The 15,827-nt window shown below is 44.3% G+C and overlaps 1 protein-coding gene across 2 annotated transcripts in view; it reads right to left on the bottom strand.

Annotated features, from left to right (window-relative positions):
* TRIM55 (tripartite motif containing 55) overlaps nt 1-15,827 on the bottom strand; it is a 183,703-nt gene that overhangs the window by 126,436 nt on the left and 41,440 nt on the right. For both annotated transcript variants that reach the window (XM_089654258.1, XM_089654259.1), the window contains exon 3: nt 4,006-4,171. In XM_089654258.1, coding sequence (XP_089510384.1) covers nt 4,006-4,171 — 166 coding nt within the window. The remainder of the gene's footprint in view (nt 1-4,005; nt 4,172-15,827) is intronic.

The raw sequence follows: 15,827 nt of genomic DNA, 5'->3' as shown, positions 1-15,827 counted from the left end.
TCCTTCTCCTTCTCCATCTTCTCATTCTTCTCCTTCTCCTTCTTCTCATCCTTCTCCTTCTCCTTCTCGTTCTCCTTCTTCTCATCCTTCTCCTTCTTCTCATCCTTCTCCTTCTTCTCATCCTTCTCCTTCTCCTTCTTCTCATCCTTCTCCTTCTCCTTCTCCTTCCTCATCTCCAAGGGCATTTAAATTAAAGGTACAGTGTTCTGCACTAATTTAAAGGCTCTCTGAAGCCTAGAAACCCTTTTAATAAGTTAAATTCGTAGCGAATTAATTCGCATCGAATCGAATTTCTTCCTCAAATTCGGCGAATCAGCCGAATCGAATTTTTGAATAATTCGCTCATCTCTAGTAATAACCAAACTCTTTTTCTATTACATTTTTATTGATTTTCAAAAGTTATCACAAAATAACAAAAGAAAATAATAAAAGAAAAGTCATGGTATACCATTAAAATAGTGTATAGTAGAAAACTCACAATGCAAGAGACTGTAGTACAAAAAAAAAAACAATACTGAGAATTATCTCCAATAGTTGAATGAAATACACATAGTCTACAACAAGTTCAACAATTCAATGGATGAAGGAAATTCCCGAGTAGAGCGTAGGCATATTTAGAGTAGTGAATCATGAGTACAATAGCACACGCATTAATATACATGTAAGGAGAATAATACAAAAAAATATAAATCAACAAAGAAACTTTCAAAAAGGCTGTGCTATTATCTAACAGCTATACTCTTCAGAAAACTAGTCATAGTGCTCATGGGGGAAACCAATTTATTGGAGTTTCAATCTGCCCAGGGAATTGGTGTCATAAGTTGTGTTATTTCAGAATCAGACAGTGTGCTCCATGAAAAGTTGCCATCTGGCAAAGAAACCTTTATTGGGACCAAAAGCCTGAATTTGGAGATATTAGATTTGCAAGATGTTGAAGATGAGTCAATTTTGTCAACGTAACCAAATAGAGAGCATGGGGTTCTTGGCAAAGTGTACAAATGTAATTCCAAAAATGAAATTAAGCACTTGGTCCCAGAAATGATGAAACGATGTCGGACGAAGTGTACTGCACCAAAAGAAAGTGGATATGGATGGGTTGGCCTTGTTTTAGATTATAGTTTTAACCAGAGTTTCACATCAATTGTTCTCTGCAATATTTAAACCCATATGCAAGCCTTGCATCTAGAGTTTGCTGGACACCAACCCACTTAAACATAACTCCATCTTTGAGACACTGGGACTAAAAGTAAGGAAAATTTCAAAATGTTCAGCCGTTACCAGAAAAGGAATAGAGGGGTTCTTGATAACACTGTTCAACAAATTTTTATTTTTTGCCAGTTTTGGAAACAAAAGGATCCATTTCTTAATGAATTTCACATTCTGAGTTCAAATATAACAATGAAATTTGTCAATTGGCTCTAGTTTTTCTGTAAACGGAAAGTTTTCTACTATAGGCGTAATGACTACATAATGCACAATAATTATATAGATAGATGTCTTTCCACAAATATAAAGCAAGTGATATTGACTACATAACAAAGCCTAAATGGCATAATATATTGCATAGGATTACCAAGAAAAATTATAGCCATAAGCTAAGTTGAATCATTTTAATACTTAGGATTCTCACTAGTTTTGTCTTCAGTTTGTGTCGGTTTTGCTTCTCTTGGCTTTTCTCTTGTATTCGAGGAAAGGGCTATCTCTTACAACTGCACGTGACTACACGCTTCAGGTTCTTCCTCACTTGACTCAACCACAAAGGATTCTGGTGCTTTAGGAATTGGTAGCCCCTCTCCATGAGGAACTGGACGTATTGCCGATGGAATATTTGGATAGTGCACAGATAACTTTTTCTTCTTATTTAGCCCTTTTGTTGGAGGCACCATACAAAAGTAACAATTACTAACATGATCTGTTGGCTCTCTCCAAATCATTGGCACAGCGAAAGGCATAGATGCCTTTTTTCCATTCAACCATTGCTCCAGTGCCGTCCCACAAGAATTGCAGCATATATGTGGTGCCCAGCTCTTGTCCTGGTCTCCTATCTTGCAGCCAAAATACAAGTTGTAGGCTTTCTTAATCATTCCTGTTATCCTCCTTTTTTGTGAGATAAAAGTTATTTCACCGCAGATATAGCAGAAATTATCTGCTTTATTCACACAAGTTCGAGGCATTACTGAGTAGCCTATATAAGCATAAAACGAAATGTAAAGACGCTGTCGAACTACAATCAGCTACAGATACTGCAGCTTTTATGCAGTGAAGTGATGCAATTAAAGGCTAATATTGCATCATCTCAGTATACATGCAATTTTCTATTGGTCACCAGTATCAATTGCGCAATATGCAGCTGAAGTTGCATCATAATTTTGAATGGCTTACGTCATTAGATGGGTGAATATATCATGGAAACTAGAGCCAATCAACATTTTTTAGGGTCATTTTCGTTTTCAGCACCCCAAAATTATGTAAGATTAGCTAATTTTATGCCCAAAACTTTTTACCTGTTGAACAGTGTAATTGCCTTCTCTAACCAAAATAAAATAAAAATGGCTTTAGATATTTTTAAAGATTTGTTTTTTAACTGGAAAAGGTCTTACATTATGAGTGCCATTTGGTGATAATGTATTACAACACTGCATTTGAACCCAGTTAAAGTGTTATTTCAGTTAGTAAAGTGACCCTTTAGTCACTTAAAAACAACTTGCCACAATAATGGAAAAAATCATCTAAATGTGCCTGCAGGTACTGTCATGTTATTTCATACACCCCCTCCCCCATCTCACATGTCACTGTTGATTGCCAATCATAGCTATAAACCAGTAGTGAAGGGCAGAGGGAGAGACGCCTTTGCTTAACCTCATGAAGTGAAGTTGATATTTTTACTACAAAACACATTATAGGACTCCAGGAGTGAGTTACAAAGTGTATGTCTGTACTGCAGATGCTTCTAGGTACCCACTTTACAGGTTTCTGACAGTTTATGACATTATAAATGACCACAGATTTATTTAAAATGGTATGCAATTTCCTCTGCATTTTGCCAAAACAAGCAACATCATAGACACAGTCTACAGTTAAAATGTAGTTGAGTAAAAATGCATTTTTCTTATATTGGATGAGTTTTTATCACATAGTTTTACAAACATAAAGTCATCAAATAGGTGTTTGTACCACTTGTGCTTTGCATAGAATAGTTCACAGGTACTAGTACTTACAGTATATATTGAAACATATATTTAAAGACTGTCAAATTAATGTAATTTAGTCCTATCGGCTAAAAAAAATGCCCTTGTCTATTATCAGGATGAATGCAACCAAAGATAGCTGCATCACATTTAAAATAGTAGTAAACCCAGATAAAAAATAAAAAAAAAATCCCCTGCAAGGTAACAGCGTAATATGCTAGTATGTATCGTATACTAGCACATTATGAAAGACTTGCCTTAAAACGAATCCCTTCAGCGGTGCGTTGTCTACGCTGACAGCTTTTATCTTCACCGGTCTTCCTTTCCGGGTTTGCAAGCTTTGGCCGTTTGACTGGCTGAGCCGCGATGACATCACTCATGCGCATGCGCACGGAAGTCTCGGTACACGGCACAGTGCTCTGAATGAATGGCACAAGTATGCAGTTCCTTCAGAGCATATGCGCTGGCTGTAAAAAATAGCGAATATCTCATAAACGGTGCACATTCAGGAGATATTAATTTTACCTACAGGTAAGCTTTATTATTAGCTTACCTGTAGGTAAAAGATACAAAAGTAGGTTTAGTTCTAGTTTAAGATTCTTGTGTCTGAATAATATGCCTTTTAGAATTTTAATTTATCAAAATAGGTAATCAGCTGAATGACGAGACAGGGAGTAACTGTTACTTGCAGTTTACTAAACAGGGTGAAAGTTAGAAACAATAATGCAAAACCAGTTCAGGATGGCAAGAAATATGCATACAAAGCAGAATAATGAAAAGCAGATTTTAATAGAAATCAGAAAAATAGAAAACTTACCTTTTGGCCCTGAAACACCTGAGCAAGTGGGGCAACTTCACAATTTTTATGAGCTCCAAATACTTTGCACATGGAGCACGTGGGTACTTCACAGTTCAGACAGTATATGTTAATTTTTTCATCTTCATGCTCTTCACACATTGGTTGATTGGACTTCCTTTCAGGTCTGTGAGAAAACATATGTCAGTGAATTACAGCATATGACGTATTTATAGATTTTAAAAATTTTGAATTCCTCTTAAAGATATGTGTACACCCTATCAATCTGCATGAAAATCTAGACAGATGAAGAAATTTGATTTGGGTTAGGGTTGTACCGATGCCAAAATGCGTTTTGGTGCCAGTACTGAGCATCTGCACAAATATTTGTACCAATACCAAAGTGATTGGGCTCAAATCCTACTGCAAATAAATTGAATTTGATTTGAACAGGAATGCGGTGCAATTCCTGTTCGAATCATATGTCGTTTTCCTGCGGGTGTGGTGCAATTTGAGCCATACAAAATAAATGGCTCAAACACAATGCAAATCACACCACACCTCAGGAAAACTGCATGTGATTCAGACAGGAATCGCACTGCATTTCTGTTCATGCAGTTCTTTTGCAGTGCAATTTGAGCGCATTCATTTTTGGCTCAAATCACACTGCAAAGGTATCGGTAATTGGTATCTGCGAGTACTTGAGTACAAGTATTGGTACTCATACTCGCCAATACAAAAGTTAAGATTTTAGGTGACTCTTGTTATTCCCCAATCAATGCTGAAAATAAAATATTGGCAGGCATGAAGCAAGCACAGCCTACCTGCTTAGCACTTCAGTTTTTCAAGGTATTGCTGTGTACACCATGTCCACCCATGTCCCTTTGGTCAGTAGTCTGGTGATCTGAGAACAGCTGCTAGTGATGCAGGTGAGCTATTCCCAAGCATACCTACTGAAGGCTCCCTGTTGTCTCTCACATATACAGTTGTGGCCAAAATTATTCAACCCCCACTGAAATTGAGTGTTTTGGCCAGTTTGACATTGCTTTTGATCATTCAGTCATCTTGCTTACATTTACATTAAAGAGGCACTTGTAGGTCAGACAAATATAACATAACAGTTATAATGAAATAACCACAAATGTCTTTTCTGTGCTCACAGCATTATCAGTTTTATTCAACCCCCAAGTGACATTCAATCTTAGTACTTAGTACAGCATCCTTTTACAGTTATAACAGCTTTTAAACGTGAAGCATAGCTTGACACAAGTGTCTTGCAGCGATCTACGGGTATCTTCGCCCATTCTTCATGGGCAAAGGCCTCCAGTTCAGTCACATTCTTAGGCTTGCGCACTGCAACTGCTTTCTTTAAGTCCCACCAGAGGTTCTCAATCGGATTTAAGTCTGGTGACTGCGATGGCCACTCCAAAATGTTCCAGCCTTTCCTCTGCAACCATGCTCTAGTGGACTTGGAGGTATGCTTGGGATCATTGTCCTGTTGAAAGGTCCAACGTCTCCCAAGCCTCAGGTGTGTGACGGACTGCATCACGTTTCCATCCAATATCTCCTGGTACTGAAGAGAATTCATGGTACCTTGCACACGCTGAAGCTTCCCTGTACCTGCAGAAGCAAAACAGCCCCAAAGCATGATTGACCCTCCACCATGCTTCACAGTAGGCAAGGTGTTCTTTTCATCATAGGCCTTGTTCTTCCTCCTCCAAACATAGCGTTGATCCATGGGCCCAAACAGTTCTAATTTTGTTTCATCAGTCCACAGAACACTATCCCACAACTTTTGTGGTTTGTCCACATGGCTTTTGGCATACTGCAGTCGACTCTTCTTATTCTTTGGAGACAGCAAGGGGGTACGCCTGGGAGTTCTGGCACGGAGGCCTTCATTACGCAGTGTGCGTCTTATTGTCTGGGCTGAAACTTCTGTACCCACATCTGACAAATCTTTTCTCAGTTCCTCAGCAGTCACACGGGGACTTCTCTCCACTCTACGCTTCAGGTAGCGCACAGCAGTCGAAGTCAGCATCTTCTTTCTGCCACGACCAGGTAGCGTTTCAACAGTGCCCTTTGCCTTGAATTTGCGAATGATGCTTCCTAAGGTGTCTCTTGGTATGTTTAACATCTTTGCAATCTTCTTATAGCCATTGCCCTTCCTGTGAAGAGAAATCACCTCTTCTCTTGTCTTCCTGGACCATTCTCTTGCCTTCACCATGTTTGTAACCACACCAGTAAATGTCTAGAAGGAGCTGAGTATCACAGTCATTTTAAAGCTGCCTAATTGGTGCTTATTATGCTTGATTGCTGCTCGGTGACATCCACAGGTGTTTTCAATACCTGATGGAAAGCACCTGTATGAACCTCTGTTCTTCAGAGTGGTAGTCTTTAAGGGGTTGAATAATTGTGGCAATGAAGAAACCACATAAGAACCATTTACTACTGTATTACATAAACAATTGATGTCATTTTAGTTGCATTTGGGTAGTTACAACGTCCTTGTAGGATTTGATTCTGAATACAATTCCAAATGTACACTATAGTCCCTAAACCCCTTTACAGCATTGGGGGTTGAATAATTTTGGCCACAACTGTAGAAAGTCTAATATAAATGTAGGCATGTGCTGCCGCCAGTTGTGCACCACTCTCTCGTTCACTACCCCACCGCTTGGCTCTGTGTAAACAGATTGGATGCAGGATGCAGAACTGAGTCACCAGGTCATTGTTACCTGAGAACAGTAGATTGCCAAGTGATCTGGACAGGATTCCTGTACCAGGAGTGGTGAGCTAAATCATCCATGCTTATCTCAGCACTGATACAGTTAATGCAATACAGACTGCTCCTTACTTAGCAGCCCATCATCCATGCATTGCACACTCTTAAAAGGACAGCTTCATGTGCACCAACCTACAGAAGGGCACCAACAATAGCCGCCTAATACTGACAATTAGACGCCAAATACTTTATAGCCACCTCCAGGGATACCCTCTTTGTCAGGAAAGCTTACATCCACCCACTATTGGGAATGTATGCATAGCATGCACATGAGTGTCTTTATGTTTGGGTTAGTTAATGCTGATATTCAACTATGTTTTCATCTGTTTAAACTGGGTTTAGCATTACTGCAGTTCTCTTGGTTGCCATCTAATTGGGTAAGTTCACATTATCTAGTACTACATCTTTGAATGTGTTCAGTTGCCTGTTTGCTGATTCATGCATTGTTTAATTGCCTTTCCGTAATACATCTAACTTACCATGTTATGGTATGTTTTTTATGCTTGTGGCCTATTATCTATGCAATATTATATAGTGATAGCATACTAACTTTTAAGTTACACAGGTGTATCAGTGAGGTCCAAGCAGCTTAAAGTGCCATGGCAGAACAGAGAAGCCATCATATCCAGCAGCTCATGTGGGGGTAAGCACTACATAAAAAATGTCAGTGGTAAGTCATTTGTCACAGCAACTAATCAGATTCAGAACTGCCTAGGATGTATTTGAAAGTATCAGAAGCAGTAATTAGGAAAGGTATACAGCACAGGAAGTATACTGATAGTGATTCTGTGAGGATTTTAGAAGTAGTGCATTACAAAAAGTTTGGTTTTTTTTTCGTCAAAATGAGTACTGTTCCTCTGAAATGTATGTCTCAGACAATGTCTACTAAAGCCTAGTACGCACAATGATTAAATTGGATGAAAATACAGTTTTTGAAGTGATTGTCAAATAAACTAATCTTAGTACACAGCTTTCGAGAGCCGATCACAACAGTTCATGCAAACTTATCTGAAGGGACAAGCACAACATTTTTTTCTTATACGATAACAGAACAAATGATTTTCGTTTAATAGGTACTACATTTGTCCATAAAAAATTGAGTTACCAAGACCACGCATGCTGGGAAATGAAAGAATGCTTTACAAAACAATACAATACATTAGGTCAATTCTGAAGTTGAATTCTGTCTTGTGAGAATTTTCCTAACTTTAGTAACCTATTCAATTTCTATATGAGACTAGCAAAAAAAACAATCGATCATTGGTCTGATATTCTCACTGTATGTAACTAGTTTGCCTAACTTCCTATCCCTGTGACCAATTACAAGTAAAAGGAAGGTGGGGGTTTCACCTGTACACAAAAGCATGAATAGCAATAAAGATATTGCAAAACGTTCTAATCTTTCATCACCCTACTAAAAATATGTTAAATGTGTTTGGTTTTCCTTGTTTTCCCACTGGAGAGATTTGTGTCATATCCTGTTCTACACTTTTAAAAACATTATTTGATAATATTTGTGCTAATATCTTGGCATGATAGTGCTTTAGATTTTCATGGTGTCTAATTGCTTAGCATCCTTTTTGAAAATTATGCTTTTTAAGTCTCCAATTACAGTGACTGAAACTCAAAGATATACTTTTTAGCAGCACTGAATAATATAAAGTCATAAAGAGAGTCTTCAACAACAGCTAGTGTTTCCTCTAAATTAATGTACTTGACAGGGTCCCTCTTGGCCGCTGCAGCAGCCAGACAGCATCTGAGGAGTGTTGTAGCTGGGTGGGTGCAGCCTGATAGGGTTTGAGAGACAATAATTCCCCATCAGGTCTACTTTCCTTGTGACTGACAGCAGGCAGTGGGTGTATAGCCAATATACAGCCTGTTAATGGCTATGGAATCCACCCACTGCCTGCTGCCAATCACAAGGAGAGAGCAGGCCTGATGGCAAACTAGTCCCTCAGTTAGGCATCCTTTGGCAGGCTATAGATGGTGAGATTTTCTGCCCTAAAACCACGGTCAGACATCCCTGATGGGAGAGCACAGTGAATATTGTTAGCGGCTATAGCTGCTGGAAATAATCGCATGAAAAATCCAACACGCTGGTTGTACCCAAGTTGTACAACAATCAAATTGGGTACAATCTGCTTGTCCAGAGATGGTGAATAGAGATGAGCGAATTATTCAAAAATTCGGTTTGGCTGATTCGCCGAATTCGCTGAATAAATTCGCTTTGAGCCGAATATATTCGCTGCGAATTTAACTTATAAAAAGGGTGTTTCTAGGCTTCAGAGAGCCTTTATATTAGTGCAGAACACTGTACCTTTAATTTAAATGCCCTTGGAGTCTGCTGGGGAAGAGAAATAATACTGTCAGTCAGTATGACATGCAGATGAGTGCCGTCGATCTTAGAATCACCGCACACTTCACTCATTTGGGCAGTCACGGGGCCAAAACCAGAGTGTGGAGCCACAGTGTGGCGGTGGAGGCAGCAGCAATGGGAGGCCATACAGCACCCTATGACAAAATGGAACCCACCAGCAGTGTGAGGAGACCTGAAAGTGGCACATGGCAGAGTGTGGCGATGGAGACAGCAGCAATGGGAGGCCGTACAGGGACCCATGACACACTCTGGACCTGGCAGCAGCATGAGGAGGCGGTACAGGGGCCCATGACAGATTACGGGCCTGGCAGCAGCATGAGGAGTCGGTACGGGGGCCCATGGCAGATTACGGGCCTGGCAGCAGCATGAGGAGGCGGTACAGGGGCCCATGGCAGAGTGGCAGAGCGTAAGCAGCTAAAATTGAAGGCCATACAGAGGCCTATGTTAAAAAGTCCCCCCAGCAGCAGCGTGGGGAGACGACTATCAAGAGTCCAATGGCAGAGTGGCGGAGCAGAAGCAGCTTCAATTGAAGGCCATACACAGGCCTAGGTTTAAAAGTCCCTCACAGTTAATTCCAATAACGAACTCTACTCCTCCGTGCAATCTACTTACGAGACCCTGGGCAGGTCTGGGTCCAATTTGTGGTAGAGACTGGTTTTGTTCAGCCATGCTTGAGTGAGTAATAACAGGTCTGTGCTGCCCTTTGGTGTCTGGCTTAATGCGCACAACACTGAACGTCCCAGCGTTTGTCAACGATTTGCCGTTAAGTGATGCAAACCCGCTGAACCACGTTCATGAGGAGCCGGTACAGGGGGCCATGAATCAGTATGGACCTGGCAGCAGCGTGAGCAGACGACAGAGGCACATGGCGCAGGGTGGCAGTGTAGGCAGCATTATTCTGAAGCCATACACAGGCCTAGGTTAAAAAGCGGAAGCCGTCAGCAGCGTGAGCAGACGACAGAGACACATGGCGCAGGGTGGCGGTGGATGCAGCAGTATTCGGAAGCCAAACACAGGCCTAGGTTAAAAAGCGGAAGCCGTCAGCAGCGTGAGCAGACGACAGAGGCACATGGCGCAGGGTGTCGGTGGAGGCAGCAGCAATGGAAGGCCATACAGCACCCTATCACAAAATGGAACCCACCAACAGTGTAAGGAGACCTGAAAGTGGCACATGGCAGAGTCTGGCGATGAAGTCAGCAGCAATGGGAGGCCGTACAGGGACCCATGACACATTCTGGACCTGGCAGCAGCAAGAGGAGGCGGTACAGGGGCCCATGGCAGAGTGGCGAAGCGTAAGCAGCTTAAATTGAAGGCCATACAGAGGCCTATGTTAAAAAGTCCCCCCAGCAGCAGTGTGGGGAGACGACTATCAAGAGTCCAATGGCAGAGTGGCGGAGCAGAAGCAGCTTCAATTGAAGGCCATACACAGGCCTAGGTTAAAAAGTCCCCCCAGCAGCAGCGTGGGGAGACGACTATCAAGAGTCCAATGGCAGAGTGGCGGAGCGGAAGCAGCTTCAATTGAAGGCCATACACAGGCCTAGGTTAAAAAGTCCCCCCAGCAGCAGTGTGGGGAGACGACTATCAAGAGTCCAATGGCTGAGTGGCGATCCGGGAAGTTAGCGTTGTGATTGCAGATGCAATGCAGAGATTCTATGAGGTGATGCCGTGGGTGCGAAGAAGATCATATACCGTCGTACTTCCATCCATAAGACGGAACAACCTGCGAACCGGGAGCTTTATTGCCCTGACCCGCTGAGCAGCTTCTGGGATACCCAAGAGGCCCATGGCAGAGTGGCGGAGCGTAAGCAGCTTCAATTAAAGGCCATACAGAGGCCTATGTTACAAAGTCCCCCCAGCAGCAGCGTGGGGAGACGACTATCAAGAGTCCAATGGCAGAGTGGCGGAGCGGAAGCAGCTTCAATTAAAGGCCATACAGAGGCCTAGGTTAAAAAGTCCCCCCAGCAGCAGTGTGGGGAGACGACTATCAAGAGTCCAATGGCTGAGTGGCGATCCGGGAAGTCAGCGTTGTGATTGCAGATGCAATGCAGAGATTCTATGAGGTGATGCCGTGGGTGCGAAGAAGATCATATACCGTCGTACTTCCATCCATAAGACGGAACAACCTGCGAACCGGGAGCTTTATTGCCCTGACCCGCTGAGCAGCTTCTGGGATACCCAAGAGTTTGGCTTCTGTGGGGAATATGGTTGAAAACTGAAACTTAAAGGCATGTTGACGGAAGGGCACCAGTGTCAGTGCTCCGGAGGGAATATAGCTTCAAAGCTGACACTTAAAGGTATATCGACGGTCAGAGACCACAGGAAGTGGAGCTTGCGTCTTAAATCGACTGAATGTGGCAGACATGAAACGTCTACGGGCCGTATATGAAACGGGTTGTTCCTCTTTCTGGAATAAGTGTTGGAAATGGCCACTCTTTTTGGTGTGGCGTTTTGTCTATTTAATTCCGATAACGGACTCTACTCCTCCGTGCAATCTAGTTACGAGACCCTGGGCAGGTCTGGGTCCAATTTGTGGTAGAGACTGGTTTTGTTCAGCCATGCTTGAGCGAGTAATAACAGGTCTGTGCTGCCCTTTGGTGTCTGGCTTAATGCGCACAACACTGAACGTCCCAGCATTTGTCAACGATTTGCCGTTAAGTGATGCAAACCCGCTGAACCACGTTCATGAGGAGCCGGTACAGGGGGCCATGAATCAGTATGGACCTGGCAGCAGTGTGAGAAGACCCGAAAGTGGCACATGGCGCAGGGTGGCGGTGGAGGCAGCAGTATTCGGAAGACATACACAGGACTAGTTTAAAAAGCGGAAGCCGTCAGCAGCGTGAGCAGACGACAGAGGCACATGGCGCAGGGTGGCGGTGGAGGCAGCAGTATTCGGAAGCCATACACAGGCCTAGGTTAAAAAGCGGAAGCCGTCAGCAGCGTGAGCAGACGACAGAGGCACATGGTGCAGGGTGGCGGTGGAGGCAGCAGTATTCGGAAGCCATACACAGGCCTAGGTTGAAAACTGGAACCCAGCAGCGTGAGCAGACGACAAAGACGCACATGGCAGAGGATGGATCTGGCAGCAGTATGAGAAGGCGGTACAGGGGCCCGTGGCACAGTGTGGTGATGGGGGCTACAGCAACTGGATGCCAGAAAGTGGCCGATAGGGCTATATACTGCATGGAATTATAAAGTTGTAAAGACAGCGGCCTATAAGGCTATACACACTATAACAATCATGACTTGATTGACCATTGGCCTATAAGGCTATACACAGCATGAATATCATGACTTATTCTGAGAGTGGTTTGGAAGGCTATATACAAAAAGTAATTCATGAGCTGTCCGGACAGCGGACAATAAGTACATATATACAAATCAATTCATCAGCTGTCCAGCCAGAGGCCTCAAAGGCGACACATATAGAAAGCAATTCATGAGCTGTTCAGACAGCGGCCTCTAAGGCGACAGATATACAAAGCAATTCCCGAGGTGTTCAGGGAGCGGCCTGAACGGCTAGGTTATTACTAAATATATTTTTGTGGCCAAACATCGGCCTATAAATAGATGTCTACACAGTGACAAAAAATTATGTCGCCAGACAGCGGCCCCTAAGGCGACAGATATACAAAGCAATTCCCGAGGTGTTCAGTGAGCGGCTTGAACGGCTAGGTTATTACTAAATATATCTTTCTGGCCAAACATCAGCCTATAAATAGATGTCTACACAGTGACAAAAAAGTAGGTCGCCTTACAGCGGCGTATCCTACAAATTGACATTATAAGAAATGGTTTAGACCAAAAAAAAAAAAAAAAAAACTTTGATGCGATGCTATACCTTAGTAGATTGTGGAAAGTCGACAAGTCAAGCGTAACTGTGTACATTACAGAAAATCTTAACAAGACAACCAAACATGTGGCCAAACCGTGACCGATACAACAAGTTAACAATGTAAGAAACAGGAGGGGGCCAAACCGTGGCCAATAAATAAACAGTCCACCTAATTGATGAGATGGACAACACGTGTCAAATAAATATTTTAAAAAATTGCTATTCCATCGGTCTGGAACTGGTCGACTATAAATAATTAAAAAGTTTAAATTCATGTGACAGTCGTCCAGCGACGTATAAATAATTTAAAAACACCAATTCATGAGGGGCCCGACCAGCAGAGTATAAGTCATTAAAAAGGTTCAATTCATGTGACGGTCGTCCAGCAAAGTATAAATAATTTAAAAACCCCAATTCATGAGGGGCCCGACCTGCAGAGTATAAGTCATTAAAAATGTGCAAAACATGAGTCGGCCGACCAGCAGCCTCTCAATAAAATATATATACAAATGTACGGATCAGGTGGAGGTCTTCCATTTGTCCCTAATAACATGTTTGGGGCATGATTCATGGCGGATTTAGTCAGTTGTGTCAGGAACTGGTGGTTTGAAATCCAGACTAATCCACGCCTGATTCATTTTCACAAACGTGAGTCTCTCCACACTTTGGGTGGACAGTCGTGTCCTCCGCGGAGTTACAATACCTCCTGCCGCACTAAACACGCGCTCCGATGCCACGCTACTGGCCGGGCATGACAGCCTTTCAAGGGCAAATTCAGCTAGTTGGGGCCAAAGGTCAAGTTTCGTTGCCCAGTAGTCAAGGGGATTGTCTACCTCGGTTGGCAGGGTGCTGTCCAAGTAGGCCCAAGCCTGTTGTTTGAGGTCCTGCTCCAGGTCCACCTGATGCTGCTGCTGCTGCGGCTGGTTAGTAGTTTCCTCACTGCGCTGGTGAAGAAAGCTACTCATCATCGACTGCAGACTGAGGCAGCCGCTGCTGGTGGAGCTGCCACTGCTCCTACCACCCCACCCCTCCCCTGCTGCCATGGCAGCGGAACGCGAGCGCACAGGGCCCACAGTGTCTGAGGATGGACGTTGGCGCAGAAAGGCAGAGACCAACTGACTACATAGGTGGTTTTTATAGTACTTTATTTTGGCCTCCCTCTCAGCAGGTGTGAAAAAGGCCACCATTTTTGAACTGTAGCTAGGGTCCAACAAGGTGGACAGCCAAAAGTCATCCCTCTGTCTGATGGTTATTATTCGGCTGTCGCTACGCAAGCAACCGAGCATGCTATGGGCCATTTGTGCCAAGGAATGCGAGGGACTCCCTGCCTCCATCTCCACAGCATACTGCCACGGTGCGTCTGGGTCCTCTGTCTCCTCCTCCTCCTCCTCTACCAGATGCTCCTGCTCCTCCACTCCTGTCCGCTGAGTGGAAAAACCACCCATTTCACTCAATAATTCCTGAGCACCAATGTCCTCCTCTACCTCCTCCTCTTCTTCCTGTCCTGCCCCCACAGGGGTCATGTGGCGTTGAGATCTGTGCGCCACGTCTACCGCACCCTGACCAGCCATTGTTAACAGCATTTGTTCCAGGACGTGCAACAGAGGAATGACGTCGTTCATCCCATAGTCCTGCCGACTCACGAATAGCGTGGCCTCCTCAAAGGGCCTGAGCAAGCGGCAGGTGTCACGCATGAGCTGCCAATGGCTGACATCTAAGTTACACAGGGGAGTACCTTTATCCGCTTGTAACATCAGGAAATCGGTGATGGCCTTTCGCTGTTCGTAAAGGCGGTCTAACATATGTAGGGTTGAATTCCACCTTGTTGCAACGTCGCAGATCAGGCGATGCTGTGGAATTCCGTTCTGCCGCTGCAGCTCAAGGAGGGTGTGCTTTGCGGTGTAGGAATGGCTGAAATGCATGCAAAGTTTACGTGACATTTTAAGGATGTCTTGCAGTGGGATGGTGGATTTTAGGAACCGCTTGACAACCAGATTGAACACGTGAGCCATGGCACAACCTTCCTTGACGCAGAGCAGACACCATGTTCTTTCCGTTGTCGGTCAACATGGTTCCGATTTTCAGTTTGCGCGGAGACAGCCATCTGTCGATTTCTCTGTTCATTACACTCAGAAGTTCCTCCCCTGTGTGACTACGTTCGCCAAGGCATACCAGGTGCAGCACAGCGTGACACCGTTGCGCCCTGCACATGTGATATGCCGGTCGGGTAATGGGACTTGGCACGGGGGTGGCGGCTGAGGACACGGCGGAAGAAGAGGTGGTAGAGGCGGACATCTTTGCTGGACCAAGGACGTGCAAACGTGGAGGCAAAAGCGGCGTGACCTGTCCAAGTTGCTGGTGCGGCTGTGCCGGCACCACGTTCACCCAGTGGGCCGTAAATGACATGTACTGTCCCTGACCGTAGTTACAGCTCCACACGTCGGCGCTGCCGTGCACTTTGGCAGAGACCGACATGCTCAAAGACTGGCCCACCATCTCTTCTACATGTGAATGCAGGGCTGGCACTGCCTTTTTGGCGAAGAAATGCCGGCTTGGCACTCTCCACCGCGGCTCGGCACAAGCCATCATTTCTCGGAAAGGTGCTGAGTCCACCACTTGGAAAGGGAGGGACTGCAGCACCAGCAACTTGGACAGGAGGACGTTCACCTTCTGCACCGTCGGGTGCGTGCTCGCAAACTGTTGTCTCTTGGAAACGGATTCCAAGAAAGACTGCTGACGGAATCCGTGAAGAGGAGTAGCAGGAGAAGGAGCATCTGAACGAGCGGAAGATGCCAACGAGCGACAACTCCCCTCAGCAGAGGTGTTGGAGCCTTGACTGGCTGATAGAGGGC

This window comes from Staurois parvus, unplaced genomic scaffold, assembly GCF_062004578.1.
Source record: "Staurois parvus isolate SC_StPar_1 unplaced genomic scaffold, SC_StPar_1.0 ptg000748l, whole genome shotgun sequence".
NCBI lineage: Eukaryota > Metazoa > Chordata > Amphibia > Anura > Ranidae > Staurois > Staurois parvus.
Note: the sequence above shows the minus strand (reverse complement) of the source record. Positions and strands in the feature narration are given on the sequence as shown.